At 28.8% G+C, this 16,664-nt stretch overlaps 3 protein-coding genes across 3 annotated transcripts; 1 reads left to right on the top strand and 2 right to left on the bottom strand.

Annotated features, from left to right (window-relative positions):
* Positions 1 to 5,509: 5,509 nt before the first annotated feature.
* Positions 5,510 to 7,419, bottom strand: OCT59_026664 (uncharacterized protein). The gene has a single exon (XM_066143327.1). It carries the CDS (start codon positions 6,241 to 6,243, stop codon positions 5,953 to 5,955), a length of 291 nt encoding a protein of 96 aa, XP_065992856.1. The 5' UTR covers positions 6,244 to 7,419; the 3' UTR covers positions 5,510 to 5,952.
* A 4,036-nt stretch (positions 7,420 to 11,455) lies between these two features.
* Positions 11,456 to 12,166, top strand: OCT59_026665 (uncharacterized protein; the record flags this gene model as incomplete). Its single annotated transcript, XM_066143328.1, has 3 exons — positions 11,456 to 11,673; positions 11,954 to 11,997; positions 12,153 to 12,166. The coding sequence occupies 3 exons, from the start codon at positions 11,456 to 11,458 to the stop codon at positions 12,164 to 12,166; spliced, it is 276 nt and encodes a 91-aa protein (XP_065992857.1).
* A 1,660-nt stretch (positions 12,167 to 13,826) lies between these two features.
* On the bottom strand, positions 13,827 to 14,974 carry OCT59_026666 (uncharacterized protein; the record flags this gene model as incomplete). The annotated part of the gene is made up of 2 exons (XM_066143329.1): positions 14,670 to 14,974; positions 13,827 to 14,558 (listed from the first exon to the last, which is right to left on the bottom strand). Exon 2 carries the CDS (start codon positions 14,262 to 14,264, stop codon positions 13,827 to 13,829), a length of 438 nt encoding a protein of 145 aa, XP_065992858.1. The 5' UTR covers positions 14,265 to 14,558; positions 14,670 to 14,974.
* Between the last annotated feature and the right edge of the window lie 1,690 nt (positions 14,975 to 16,664).

Below are 16,664 nucleotides of genomic sequence, written 5' to 3' on the forward strand. Positions count from 1 at the left end.
TAATTAATGATTGCAATTTAATTAATATATATATATATATATATATTGAATAGTAGATTCCATGACTTAGGCTATTGTGTCTATGTCGTTAACCTTACGTGAATTGTCTATCATTTGATTAGCTAGTGATATCATATTTTAATCCTAATAAAGTGGCCTTTATATTCGTTAAGTTTTCCATATAATTTTGAATGTTTGATTCGTAGCAAAAGATTTGATGAGAGTTTTAAGTAATTGTTATTGACTGTATATATTACAATATCAGCAAAATTGGTGAAAATAATTTAAATAAAATTTTTTAAACAAGATAATATTCATTATAATATTCATCATAAAATTTTCCTTGTTCTCAATTTCGCGTCATCATTATAGTGATTCATTTCCAAAGTACAAAGATCGAATTCATTATACATAATACACAAATTATTTCGTGATAGTGGTGTTATGAGCGAATGAACGTAAAAAAAAAACCAAAAAAAAAAATAGGGAAAGGCCACCAGCCAATATTACATCATTATAAACCAATTTTTATTTATTTACAATTTGCATTAAATATTTAGACGTTTTATTGTTTTTAGAGTGATTACATGAGTTACATAAATAAATTTCATGTTTTCGAACCATATGATCCCAAAATTGGATCTAAACGGATCATAATCCAATATTTTTTATTTGTCTTATCCTTTCAGGGCGAATAATTACATATAAGATCCTAAAAATGATAAATATTTGAATTATAAAATAAAGAACAAAATTCAGTTTATTCTTTGAATGAAATCTGTAAAGATGAAAGCTACTTTTTTGCATTAATTACTATCAAAAATATATGAATAATTAATTAATTGGGTGCGCAATTCGAATTTTCGATCCAATCCATATTTAAATTATTTGAGTTGGATTTAACAGTTGTGAATATGAACAATCCTATTTAGATACCAATCCATGTCCATTGTAGATGGTGTAGTACAGTATAAGTTATGCTGGTCACTGGATTAATTGATCAAATCAATTTTGTAATCCGTTGGATCAGGCGTTATACAATTTTGTAAACGCACCCCGCATCTTTTTTTTTACGTCATCTTGGATACTGATTCTTGTATTTTTATCAAATTGGATCATCTTTAATATCGCTTTTTTTCCTCCAATAATTGATAAGCTTTATTGACTTAAAACAACTCACGCTACAGTTATATTAGCGGATCATCCTCTTATATTCATTTTGAAACTGTAATTTCACGTAAATCAACGTTAAATGCGAAAGTCTGACGAAGCAGTAATTTGTCGAAAGACAATTCTATGCAATATGAAAATTTGTGGTCACGCGATGTTTCTGTCCACTCACGTGATCGTCAACCAATGAATCGCAAGTATTAATTTTACCCCGTTGGTTTGATTTATCGAAAATTAATTTATACGTTAGAGCTTCTTGGGGGATTGAATAGCGAATCTAAAATTATGAATTATTCTTCCCATCTAAAAAATCATAATAACATGTTTTTGTCATCTTAATTTTTTAAAATTTAAACAAAAAAATTTTTAGTGATACGATGATTTTAAATGATTTTTCTAGATTATTCAAATAGTGTCATTGTAATTCTAAAAGAAGTTATATTATGATAGAAACTCATTGCGAAATTGTAATTCTAAAAGAAGTTATATTATTAGAAACTATAAACTAAATATAACCTAGATCTTGTGTACATATCAGTATATCAAGCATAATGATTAGTCGAATTTTTGCATTACGTTACTTACGTTATTGATATCGTATCACTGCATAATTAACAATTACTTTTAGAATTACATTTCTTTTTATGTTAAATGTTAAAAATTAACTTTTTCACTTTTGTTAAAACCTTTTCGGTTAAATTAATTCCGTCAAAAAATATGTACTATCCACTCCTCCTTTTTCTTATAAAGATAAGTTAATTGCGCAGAAAAATGAATGTCGTACAAAAGGTCAACTAATTTTTTTGATGTTGCTCTTGAAAGAAATATTGCAATTTTGCAATTGTGGCTTTATTTCTTGTTAAATGTGGCAAAATTCCCGATATCGAAACGATTATAAAAAGCAATTACCGCATCTTCTGTAGAGACTTCATTAATATAAAAACTGTAAAATTATATGATAGATACATTTTTTTTTTTCATATGGTTTGTACTTTTTGAAATTAATAGAATTCGACAAATATTTGATAACGAATAATGACACAAGAAAAAAACAAACAAGGGATATTTTTTATCCCTATCTTTATTCCTTTTACAGAATTTCATTAAACTGAAAAAGTTCCATTTTATTGTTTATCGATCGGATGTTACGTGTCCCGATTTGTATCCACAATTAGGATTTTATCAATCTATTTGCCATAAATGTAAAACAAGGTGAGAAAATCATATTTTAAAATTTCGTAATATTTTTTTAAAAAATATTTTTGAGCTTTTAATTCTTTTTATTTATTTTTTTTTTTGTGTACCGAAAAAATATATATAAGAAATTGCAAGAATATTTACATTATAACTTTCGATAAATAGTGCATATTGCTCCTTTAAACATTTTCTACATACAATTTGAGTATTTCTTTTTAATAAATAAAAATATACTTTACATTGAACTTTTTATTGTAAAAAATATGTAATTGCCAAAATGGGAAACAATAACAAATTTCAAATTCGTTACTGATTTACTGTAATACTTGGATCGGGTACAAACCAAATATTACACCAATTATTTTCCCTATTCGTGAAAAAGGCTTATCTGTGTGAAAATTTCAATAAATGATTACTGATTAAGTTTCATTGATGTAACAAATATTATTAAAGTATAATCCTAAACTGGAAGAAATATTTCACATCACGATGGCTTTGATAAATCTTCGGCATTACAAACCAAACCATATATGGCAATCTATTGTGACACATCGATAGAATCGATAGACGATCACTAAAGTTGAAGCGTTCTTTATAATAAAATTTTCATGACTCATTTGATTAAAATTTTATCATTGAACGTGTTCACATGGAAGAACATATTCCAACTGTAATATATTATTTATTTTTATAAATTAATTTGAACAAATTACGACGCGGTAATAATTGAATTCACATTATTTTAGATAGATTAAATAATTTAAATTCAACATTTCAACTGGTAGAATAAAGATAATTATTGTTACTAATAAGGTTACAATATTTACTTGATAGATGAAACGCCTATTTGCATAAAGTTCGCGGAGGTTCACGGTTATAACAATATTAATTTTGTGTGAAGAAATTCGTTGTAGAAATTCGTAAAATCTTTCTTTGTTGACTCATGTCACAACTAAACATAAATAGTTTATTTATTATTCTTTTTACGGAATTTCAATGTCTAGAACAAATTTATGATTAATAATAAAGTTATTGTTAATTGGTCATGTATTTTTAGTAATAATATTTTTGTCCATTCAAAGATTACAAATATTGTTATTCGTGAATGTGAATACCAAATATTTTTCTTATAAAAAAGCTCTGAAATTTCCTCTAGATTTTTTCTTTATTTTTTACAAAAAAAAAAAAATAATATCACACAATAACTTTCTCACATAACTCCATTATATATTATCAAATATCAAATATTATCTCAATTATACAAATAATATCAATATCATATCTTATTTACTATATATCTTATTTCGCCTCATCCATCGTCGCCACTATTTACATATTTTAAATTTTATACGTTTTACTATTAGTTCTTTATATTTTTTTATTATTTTATTTTCTTTTATCTTTTATTTCTTTTAATTATTTATTTTATATTACTATTTATAGTTTAATGAATATATTATCTCTTTAATATTTTACACGTTCTTTTAATTCTTTATATTTCTACTTTTATTTTCTTTATATTTTTCTTTCCTTATATATATATTTTTTTCTTTATTTTTTTACTTTTATTTATTTTATATTTTATATTATATTTATTGGCGTGATGGAGCCTCCAGGTGGATTAGTTATAGGAAATAAATTAATTCTAAAATCGTATCACGCGTGGAAGAACCGTTTTGGACAGGTTATGGGCTCAAAACCTGTCCAAACAAATACTTTATTTCCTGTCATCACATCAGGAAAAATACTTTCCTGCAGGAAAAAAGTACATTATTTCCTACACACATCAGGAAAAATACTTTTCTTGAAGACTGAATTCACATCAGGAAAAATACTTTCCTCGAAGACCATACATCAGGAAAAATACTTTATATTCGTTTCCTGAATTCCTGATTGTAATCACCAAGAACAACTTCGTTTGTATGAAAAGTATTATGGAGAAGAGGAAAAATTCCACGTCGTTTCCCACTAATACATCAAGAAAAATACCACGTCGTTTTACAAAAACAAGAATTTTCTTATTTTCTTATTATATTATTAATTATTTTTCATTTCATGTATTCATTTTTTTTTTTTTAAATAAAAATAAATTAATTTTGTAATATAAATAAACATTTTTAACCTTACAATTTTCTGTATTAAAAATTAAACGTGTCTATAGATTATTTGTCATACTGTACTAATTGACGTGATTACTCATTCTCTATCAAAATTTCTTTTTCCGTGGCATTTGATTATTGTCATCACTATATGAAACATATATTAAAAACTTTAACTATTAAATATTATATGCGTACTACTCGCATCACAAATGTCCATTTATTGATAATGGATCACTCCTGTACCAAATTTACTATATGATTTGATACATATTTTCAGAAGATTAAAATCAAAATTCAAGCTCAAATTTTGCCACATGTATTTATATTTATAATTATATTATATACAAACATTACAATATTTAGATTATAATTGTTATTCATCAATAATATGTTTATTCCACTTGTCACGTTTTTGGCAGACTGGTTCGCCAGAACATTTTGCTTTTATTTTCTGGCACAATGTTGCACAAGTTGCACGCTATCGTTACCCTTTACCTGGCATATGAGTAATATTAAAAAAAATGTAAAAATGTTTAAAAAATAAACTGAGCGTTTATGATTTTTTTTCTTCTAACTGCTAAATTGCAATATTTTATATTTCGCGTTCATTATGTTTCATTTAATGTTAAATTTGATATATTCTATGGTTCAAGACGTAAACAATCGACGAAAAATAGATACTACATACAAATTTGAAAAAAATTCAATCGGAAAAAATGTTTTTTCCCAAGTTGTGCATCTTATGAATTCCAAAATCTAATAATTCACTCAGGTAATTAAGGTAATATTTTTTATTTAGTGCTTAGAAAATAAGATCGGGCCGCAGCTTTGACAAATAAGATTTCAGCTGATCAAAATTAATTTGTAACCAGGGATCTATCATATCGATGTAAAATTTTGATCATAATTTGTTCGATCATTCAAATGAAGTATCAGGTATGGTAATATCTTTGGAAACGTGGAATTTAAAGTGCTTAAAGTTTTACAAATTTTGATTCTATTTTTGACGAAATTTATTTAGGTCAGAAACTTAATTTGTTTTATTAAGATCAAATCGGGGAATTTATATATTAAGATTTATTGATTATGTACGGTATAACGTAATAAATTAAATAAATTTGTAAGATGATTTTTCATAGAGAAATGCAGTTACATCAATATATCCCAGTGTGTTTAAAAATACGGAATTTCAAAAAAAAAAACGAGTTAAATTAAAAATTTTGTAAAACCTTTCAGCAATACCAAAATTTGAGAAATGACTGGTTCTTTACTTTTATAGTTAAATCATAACTAAGTCATCTGAGAATCCTAAATAATCTATGTTGAAAATTTTCGATCATAAAAATACCATTTGGCAAAAACGTAGTTACAAGTAATTGAAGATCAGGAAAAGAAGCTTTATCCAAACAGCTTTCCCAATATTCTCACTCTCTCAGTCTACATCACTTCTACCAAAATCATTATTTAGGTCCAATGATTGTAGCTACACTGAACTTGTAAGAAATCTTGGATCTATGAGCGTAGCATATGATACCAATATAAATTTTTTTAACTTGGCAGCCTTCTCTGCTACCACGTCACTTAATAGTGGGTATAGTTCTTCCTCCTCCTCCTCGTCATTATTATTGTCACCATCGCCACCATCATTATCATTATCATCACCATCATCACTATCATCACCATCATCATTATTATCCCCATCATAATTATCATTATCGTTATTATTATCACCAATCACCATCATCATAATTATAATTACCACCATTATTTTCATCAAAATATAAACACAAGAACTGCAGGATCCCAACTTATGGCATAAAAAACAAGTAATATTATCTGGCAAATCTTGGTTAGTTCGAAGAGGTATATTGTCCTCAACTTTCTGATTAAAGGGATGTTCAAATTTGAGAAGAAATTCTTAGCATTTGGGTAATAACATATTTCTCTAGTAGTATGAAAAGAAAATTGTTTTAAAGTAATAGGATTCTTCCATAAAATTGGTGCCGTCGTTTCACACCAAGTTCTATTAACTAAAAGACATAAATGAAGAGATTTGCTAATTCTTTTAATATAAAGAAAATTATGTCTCTGTTGAGTTTTGCCATTTTTTAAAGAAATTATTACGTCTATCAAAAAGTATATTTTTTTTATTTTATTTTTGTACACAGGAGACACCAGATTTTTCAATTATTAAACTTTCAATACCACTTGGCAAAAAACGTAGTTACAAGGAATTGAAGATCCGGAAAAGAAGCTTTATCCAAACATCTTTCCCAATCTAGGATTAATAAATGTGACACATGATACCAACATAAATTTTTTTTAACTTGGCAGCCTTCTTTGCTACCACGTCATTTAATATTTGGTATAGTTCTTCCTCCTCCTCCTCGTCATTATTATTGTCGCCATCACTACCATATCATCACCATCATCACTGACAATTTCGGTGAAACATTTTCCATATTAAAATAAGTTTCTTTAGCGTGTTTTGATTTTTGTGAAGGTTGAATAGGAGAAACGTAATGTTTAGACTTAGTGAAGCCTTTTTTTACTTGACTAGTAGTACGAAAAGAAAATTGTTTTACATTATTATATCTATCAAAAATTAATTTATAAATTTCTTTTTCTAGTATTTTTTTTATTTTTTTTGTACACAGAATCCTCTTCAATGATTAAAAGGTTTACCCATATCATTAACCAACATGTATTCGGTCTTCTGGATCATTAGGTTAAAAATGGGTGATAGTATTATAGAGATTTTTACGTATTTCTTGTTTAAAAGTTTAAAGGAAATATTTCCACAAGATAGACATCGCTATCCGGCACCAGAATATCTACCAGAACAGTTGTTTATATTTGATAATGTTTTTTATTTTGAATAAAGAATAAAGTTGTAAAGAACATATAAAAACGCTGGAATATTACTAAAACATGAAAAAAAAAAACCTAAATTTCGATATGAAAATACCTATATTTCTTGAAATTTAGGTCTTTTTTCTGTTACATGGTATCAATTTTGGAGATAAAAAATTATACTGTATAGATTTTTGTCAACTATACAACATTGGAGGTATTCTAAGATTCAATTACTCACAATCATGTGTTTTTATTCATTAATAGTGATTAATATATATCAAGTATTGACCAACCCGCATAAACAATTAAAACCTTTTTTTCCTAAAGCGAAGCTACTCCTCTCGTTCTTAAAGATAGTTGAATTCATACAGTCAACACTATAAATGTACCACTTATAAGTGCACACTTTAGTTCAGTCCCAAATTTATATGACCTCTAATTATTTACTCTCTATCCTTTGTAATTTGCACGCTTTTTTCTGGTCCCGGGGGTGCATTTATAGAGTTGACTGTACTTCGCTTTTCAATAGGATATCTGCTACAATAGAAAAACCCGTTGTTAATAAAAAATAACGTTGAAGGAACCATGGAACAAAGTACAAGTAGCTTTAATGTAATAAAAGAGGAGGTCGAGATATCGGTACATTCATTCCAGAAGATAACGATATAACAAATAAAGCAACGCTTCATTCCCCGAAATGTTCATCGACCTATCGTAACTTTACCTTTTTTGTTCTTCAAATAAAGATTGATTATGTTAAGTATCAGTTAATTTATACTGTTTTTAATATTGTCTTTAAAAGACATGACAAGAGTTATGTGAGACATTAGCTTATTTTAGAGCGTATCAGAGTGGGTATACCATAAAGATACGCGTACTTTGTTGATGGGTTTGGAGCAAAGAGAGATGTCTGTAACGGGCGCGTAGGGCGCGTAATAATATGATCACAGGGATTCAGACGAGAACTCGTTGATTAGAATGCTCCGAAGCTTCTACTTCACAAGAAACTTCTGCTTCAAAATTTACTTTATATCGCTCTCAATTATTACGGCTTAATCGAAAAAAAAAACACCAAATTTAAAAATGAATCAATGTTAATGACTAAGGAAAGAACACAAGCGCTCTAATACAACAAGTTTTACTTTATGATTTTCTTCACAAAGATGTTGTTCCTCAATTATTGAACCATCTATAGAACAAACTCCAATAATCCCTATCAACACTTTAAACCAAACATCCGTACGTAAAACATGCAGGAAATAGTCCATTATATAGGGAACTTTCCAAAGTTCCAAAACTAGCAGAACTTCTCAAACATTTACGAGAAACGGCGATGAGATGAAAGTAAATGGTGATGAACTCCTAGGCATTCGAGAAAAACTACAGAAATAATACCAAAAGCAATAACCGAAAAGCTCTAAAAACAAAGATTGGTGATGATGGTGATTTTGAGAAGAATAATCAAAGTCACTTTACCTCCCAAGAAAACGAAACGTGAACAAAAATAGTATTATATAATCTTCTAATAATTGTGCGATTAAATCTTCTCGATGACGAAAATATTACTTCTAATTAAGTTCAAGATAAATCGGTGGGGATCAGTACTATTTCGATAAAAGTTGAAGAAATTAATCGAAAGAAATATCTTAAAATGCAAAAATGTGCTTTCAATCGAATCTTTTACGCAACCTCCTTCACCACAGTCATCGACTAATAGCAAAATGAACTTGAACATGTCAAGATTCCTTCCACTGAATCAAAATATAGAATGAGAATTTGCGATATTTGCGATGCACCACCAGAAATATTAGAAATCAATCATTCGGAAACTAAAAATGATTTGCAGAATAGATCCAGTATTTCTAATGTCGATGTTTCAACAGAAAATAATTTGAGTTTTCATAAAACTATTTCCGGTTATGGCGGATATAGAAAAAGTTCTTATCAAGAGAAAGTTTCCAAATGATCTCCCATGTCTACACACCACCTGAAGAAAATCCAAAAGATTTATTGCGAAGAAATGATTCATCAATGTCATTCTCAACATCATCACCATTTGATGATGGTTCGTCCAGCACAGACAGAATTGTGCCGATCAAACTAAAACAAACACCATCTAAAAAAAAAAGCAAAGAAATCAAAAGCTAAACGAAAACATCAAACAAATTCAAAAAATTCAGAGCCACGAAAGATCTTGTTATAATTCCTATAGTTGTCATGCCAACTCTCTTCTATGAAATTCTCTGATTTTGATAAATAATATTGCACAGTTAAATCTTGATTTGGATATACTTGAACGAGCGCTATTGTAAGAAATGTAGAGGTGATTTGGTTGAGGCAAGAACGAGAAACGCGCATGAAACTGAAGACTTTCTGCTGGCGATCTATCTATGGAATTAAAAGATATTAGGCGCCGTGTTACTTTATAAATTTTTAAAATTTTAAAACTTCGTATGTTGTGATCAAACAGGATTCAAGACCAAGGAAAACGGAATAATTTTCTTCATGTTAATACAAAAAAATCTCAATCCAAGATTTCTAAATCCAAAGCTTCTATTACTGCAGTCGCTTGTTGCTCAATTATGTACAGAAATATGGCAATCAAAATCTCGATATGAAAAGCAAGTGGGATAGGAAAGGGGTCAAATATAAGAGTAAAGAATGGATAGCTGCAATGTTAATTGTGGAATCTTGGAATCGGAAAGACATCATTTGTTCATCTTGTTAAAACTTATTGTTTAAAAGTATAAAAAGGAAACCAATTCTCCTCTGGAAATAGATCCATTAGGAGATTTTGGTTTTCTTTTAGTCTATTCTAATTGTAGTTTATTGTAGTGGGAGAGCGGTACTTCTTTAACAATTGCAAGTACTCAAGGATGCAAAATGGTTCTTAATTCCGGTGGCATGACATTCGAAATAAAAAAAAGTGGAGTCCGTTGTCAAAGTAGCAACAAAAAAATACATTGATTATGGTTTTTTCAGCCACTCAATGATAAAGCTGGAAAGAAATACTTATCTTAATGGGTAAAATTAATGATATACTTTACTGGTGGTAGAGTAGTATCGCCGAACTAATTAAATTGATCAAGAAAACAAGTATCTTCACTCAATGCTCAAAAACTCAAATCGTCAAGGCTCAATAATTATGACAATTGTAACGAGAGAGAATTTCCAACAGATGTGGACGAATTTATTCGAGAAGATAATACCGATTTTTAACTTGTTATCCGCATGGAAAGTTTACCATGATAGTATTGATATGATGAAACAAAGTCATTAAATAAAAAGATACTTTAAAGAACATGCATCTCTAAAAGCATGAGTAAACATAAAGGAATTGATAATTAATCGTTATAACTTGTCTTATACAACAGGGTATGGTCATAGCTGGTGCTGGTGCTCTTAATGCATAATTTGGTGTAAAGAAGTTTGGTATTTGATGCCTTAACTAAGACTTTACGAAAAAAACATTTACACTAAGAAACTGGCAAAGAATTATCGTAAACCAATGAAACTTGTCTTTATAAACTCTTAATTTGTGACACGAAATATGATATAATGATATAAATGATATAAGCATTGTAAAAAAAAAAGTTTATAAAATTAAAAGTGATGTATTTAAAGTTTACAAATAGTAACATCATCAATCAAATATATGAATGATATGTGAATGGTATGTTTGGATACCAAATTGTAGCGGATGATTCTATTACAATAACTTATTGAGATAAGGAAATATTGCTGGAATAATACCCATAATGGCAAGTATAATGCCATCTAATCTTGCAAGTGATTACAGAGAATTTCGCTTTGTCTATTCTAATATAATTTTGAATTCCGGCCCCAACGTAGCGACTAGCGAAGCGAGGAATTGACAAATCACGTGAGGATTCGTTGTCACGTGAGTCATTTCTGATTGGATAAAACACGTTCGTTTTTTTTTTTTAATAACGCAACTTCGCCTTTTTATAAAATTTTCTCTTCATTATATACGAATTTTTATATCAAATAATTTTGTCTGTTTAAATATCCATCTGTTGCTTTTTTGTCTCATCTCAAGATATATCACCTCAAGATATATCATTCCTTATATAATGAAAGTAACAAATCATCAAAAATTTTTGAAAGTTATGAATTGCTTTTTCGTCTCATCTCAAAACATATCATCGCGAGATATAAAGCATATCGTTTCATCTCAAAACATATCATCGCGAGATATACAGTATATTGTCTCATCTCAAAACATATCATCGCGAGATATACAGTTTATTGTCTCATCTCAAAACATATCATCGCGAGATATACAGTTTATTGTCTCATCTCAAAACATATCATCGCGAGATATACAGTATATATTACATCTCAAAATATATTTAAGATACATCATCTCAAGATATATCACCTCAAGATATATCATTCCTTTATATAAAATTTTCTCTTCATTATATACGAATTTTTATATCAAATAATTTTGTCTGTTTATTATCCATCTGTTGCTTTTTTGTCTCATCTCAAAATGTATCATCTCAAAATACATCTCTCCAAGATATATCAACTCAAGATATATCATTTATTTATGAAGAACTGAAGGGTTAAAACTTTATACTACTTACCTCTTAATTTTCAAGCAATATTAATGATGTATTAAGTAATATTGGATCAAAGATATCATGTAATTAATAAAATTTTTTATGTTTTTTGTTTTCAAAATTATTTTTTTTTTTGAATTTATTTATTTGACATTAATAATAGCTGTAGTAGCGTTGTCACAATTACCCTTAACAACTTTGATTGATTATACTAACAATAACTTAATTTGGTTTATAGCTGTCGCTCCTTAAGCTGTCGCTCTTTAAGCTGTCACTCTTCAAACTGTCGCTCATAAGCTGTCGTTTATCAAAATGATAATGTATGCGTATATTGTAAAAAGGTTGGGCATTGGATTAATGAAGGTAAAAAAAAGGCCCTGTTTTAGCAATATTTTATTTTGTGTGAGGTGATAAATTAGTATATTAATTAGTTGTTATCATCGTTTATTTTTTTAGCATGTTAAATCTTGAAGCTGAAACTATTACTGTTGAAAATATCGATAATGAAGGAATGTCTTTTCTGTTGATGATGTAGGATATATATATATCCAGAACAAATTGTTGTAGAATTAACAGTACCTCGATTTAAGACTTCTACTCTATCTACACTTGCCTATCTACACTTGCCTATCTACACTTGCCTATGGATTAGCCCATGAAGCTGAAAATCCAGCAGAAATGATTAGAAATTTTTTGTACTTTGCTGAAACCTATCCTATCGATTTTGAAAAATGAGTGATCGTAGAAAGACGGTCAATAGCTCGTTTGGAATCCCCTCGTCGAGACGGTTCGAATGGTACCAAAATCATCTTTCTAACATCGAGTTATTTTTGCCAATTTTGATAGAAGAAATATATTGATTTGGATAAATATCAGGTAAATGCAATTTAACCTTATAATTTATCATAAGTAATATGATCTAAGTATTAAATATATTTAATTACTCATTTAGTATTATGATGTTACAATCTCTTCTATTGATTCGGAAGAGATTGATGATAGAATAATCTATATGGATGAAATAGAAAAAAGAAAAGAAGGTATATGGAATATGTGGAGAATGTAATGCTGCCGTGATAACGAGATCAAGGCTGATGCTAAAGGAGAGGGTCGGTTAGCTTTGTTCGTAATGGGAAGAATAACAAAAGGGTTCTGATGTATATGAATGGTGTTATGTAAATTTTCCTTTGTATTAGTTCTGCATCTATTACAAATAAATTGATAACGTGTTACCACAAATAAAAAAAATGAGATCAAGGCTGATCCGTGAAATAACTGGTTTACGTCCCGTATACACTTTTTTTTTTTTTGATTAAATTTTTATTTAAACAACGGAAATCTTTATTGATAAAATAAATTATACAATATATACAAAAAAGGAGGGCTGGGTGAATAGACCGACAGATACTTAAGTTTTTTTTATCAATTGATCAAAATAAATGTGCATCCAATAAATTTGTAATAAGTATGAATAAACCATTATGTCATTAGGGCGGCCAATACGTGATCCTATTGTCACTCCATTATTCATTAATTTACAAATGTATTTCATAGATTCGTAAATTAATATCATAACCTAACTTATCTAGCGTTATCTAAAATTGAAGTTGACACCTGGTTCCTTTTGAGCATTGACTTCATCTACCCTGTTAAAAAGTCTAGACCAGTTGCCTAATGCTAATATTGTTGCCAAGTCTCCTCCTACGTTACGTTCTGTAAGAAAAAGGCAGACAGTACTCTAATATCTTTTGCAGACGAATTCGGAAAAGAAAGCTTTACCACTGATATAATCCAATTAGCGATGGTATCTGTAGCCGCGGGTGTATGTGGTAACTTCGAGATCAGAAATAGTACATGTTTATTCTTAGGATCCCTCCAAGTTTGGGTTCTATTTAATAAGCACTGTAACGCATTATATGGAATCTTCTTCATATTGTCCCACATAAAGCTTTTTTGCTGAAGATTTAGATGTACTCAATGAATGTGATCTAACTATTTTGTATTCCTTCGGATCTCTACATTCTAAAGTGTATCCTGAGCTAGATGACTTAATTGTTGTAACATTCACCTTCTTTAAGTCCGAAGGTCTACTTGCTGTAACTAGGGCTAACAGGAAGGCTGTTTGATTATCAGTGTGTCTATTTTCTGCTGCTTTTTGATGCCAATAAAAGGATTTTTCTAAATTCTTTTCTGTTCCTTTTCCATTGTAATAACATATAGCCAAATTAAATATTGCATCAGTGGACATTTTGTCGTTAGTTCCCAATTCTTTAATATAATCAAGTGAAGGTGTTATATCTGTAAGGTCATCAGAGTGAATTGGTGGATTATCGATGTGAATAGATAGCATCGTTTTTTTGCGACATCCGGGTGTGTTTCGATCGAATACCCGTCTACATGTTCGTGGATTTCGGTACGGTAACCCGCGATTGTGTTATAGGCAAATCCTTCCGATAACATATCCACTAAAAAATGTCTGTAGACTAGGTGACATCGTTTTTGATGAGATCGAATCCAATGCCGATATGAAAAGGTTGATAGTTTTCTAAAAAGCCTCCATAATTTTTGTTGGTGACTTTGGGCAGTTACCTCCGGTATGTGGCGCCCATGTATTCTCAGGACTCTCGAAAATCAGATCATTTATCTGAGGATAGTCGTAATGCGTATCAAGAAATTTATAAACTTGAGGCTATGCAAAGACAAACAGGTAACTCGGATAAACAACAACAATTCAGAAATCTGTCATATCACTTACGTGATGGAAAGTCTACACGATCCGACTGGGAATTATTAATGACGCGAATTCCAGAAAATATTCCTAAATCAGAAAAAAACTTCTTCATGTTCTAACAACATGGGAAGAAGTGGATAAATAAACTTCGATTATTAAACCAACCGTTGCTAAGATTCATGCGGTACATACGGGTGGATCTGAAGCTTCTAAGGTCGATTCCGAAACTGCAAAAGGAATTGAAGCTGAAATATTATTATGCAGAATGCTGCTGGTCTTATAAATAAGGTAATGGGACAATAACAGATATTTTATATAAAGAGAAACCCGAGTACACCTCTTTACCTGCAGTTATTTTAGTATTTGACAGTATAACGGTCCAACTCTTAGGAATATAGAAGGGATTCCGGTTGTACCTATTGTTCCTATAAGACGTATGTGGGAAGGTAAAACCGGAAGTTGCTCTCGTTTGCAATTTCCACTTTCTCTTGCGTGGGCCGTCACGGCTCATAAATCGCAAGGTCTGACTTTACCAAAAGTTCTTGGGAAGAAGAAATTTGCGGTTGGCTTGTCATTTGTAGTGTTCTTTCTCTTGAAGATATTCTTTTCAAATACTTTAGTTTTAACAGACTTGAGCGTATAAAAAATTGTAAAAGGTTGAAAGAGCGAATAGCAGAAGAAACTAGATTAAGTGGAATACAACGATTTAAAATTTTCTCTTTAACCAAATTTTTATTTTCAGTTTTTATTTTTTTTTCGTTGAAAAAAGATTATCAGAACTGAATATTAGTGTTACAAAAAAAAAAGGTTATACTGTAATTAGCATTTTTGTTATTAGTGATACTACTTATGCTTATTTAATATGATACATCATTATTTGATATATTATTACCATCACATTCAATTACCTGAAATTTAAATTAACCATCTTTTTTTCAATCCCCTCCTATTCCTTTCCATAAATTTTCGATCAGATTTGAACTATTGGAAGGCCTTATGGATATTTCTGAATAAGAAGTTTCATTGTTTCTTTAGATTATACTTAGGGTTATTATTCTAAAAAGATTTTCAACTAAAATTTTATAATAGAAGGTACCATCCATAATACCCGTGAAAAGAAAAAATCCAATTGGTCCTTTTGCCAAAAAGTACCTCAAGTATGAACTTTGTAGGTGTTTTACCATAGATTTTTATGGAAACTGGATGCCAACTTTATAAAATACTTTTTAAGTATTTTATAATATCTGAAAGGTAGTTTTATTGGAAAAAAACAACTTGTTTCCAATTTATATTTTATTATCCATTCCACATAGCATTATCTATGAATTTCTGTAAAAACTAAAAAGTGGTACAGTTTTTGACATTAAAAACTGTTCTTAAGTAAATATTGAAGTTAAAATAATAATTATTTAAGATTTCTGCAAGTTTAAAGCATATTAAATATTTGTTTTTTAAAACAAGCTGTTTAAAATGATGTTGTTTTTTAGGAGTTAACTTTTTGGTCTACTAAAAGTCTAAAGAAATACCATTTTTGAGTTTTTTTAAGTAATCATAGAATAGAAGTCATTTATGCAAAATCTTAATGTCAAATGCCAAAATTTTATATGAATCTTATTATACTACTCTGTTATAATATAAATAATACTTTACATTTACTTAAGAGTTTTTAAATAAGATTAAAATTATATAAATCCAATTAGTAAAAGTGGAATTATTATTTTCCAAAGTTTTAGTTAATTATTAGTAATTAATTAATATACAAAAATGTTTAAAAAAATATTATATAATTATTATTTAGAATATAGTAAAGAACTTTTTACTACTTTTCTACTGTTATAGTATTAGGCAATTAATTGTTAATAACTTATGTAAAATTACTTCCATTTATTTATATCATTTATCAATTTTCTTATTTAATATAATGTATAATAGACAAAAAAAAACAATTAGAAAAACAAATATAATAATAAAATCTAAATTTCTTTCACAATATATATCCAATTAATAAAATATTTTATA

The sequence above is a fragment of the Rhizophagus irregularis genome, chromosome 6 (assembly GCF_026210795.1).
Source record: "Rhizophagus irregularis chromosome 6, complete sequence".
In the NCBI taxonomy this organism is placed as follows: domain Eukaryota; kingdom Fungi; phylum Glomeromycota; class Glomeromycetes; order Glomerales; family Glomeraceae; genus Rhizophagus; species Rhizophagus irregularis.

Bases quoted from the DNA above. Each gene is read 5' to 3' on its own strand.
- OCT59_026664 (XM_066143327.1), bottom strand. From the start codon at position 6,243: ATGAAAATAATGGTGGTAATTATAATTATGATGATGGTGATTGGTGAT.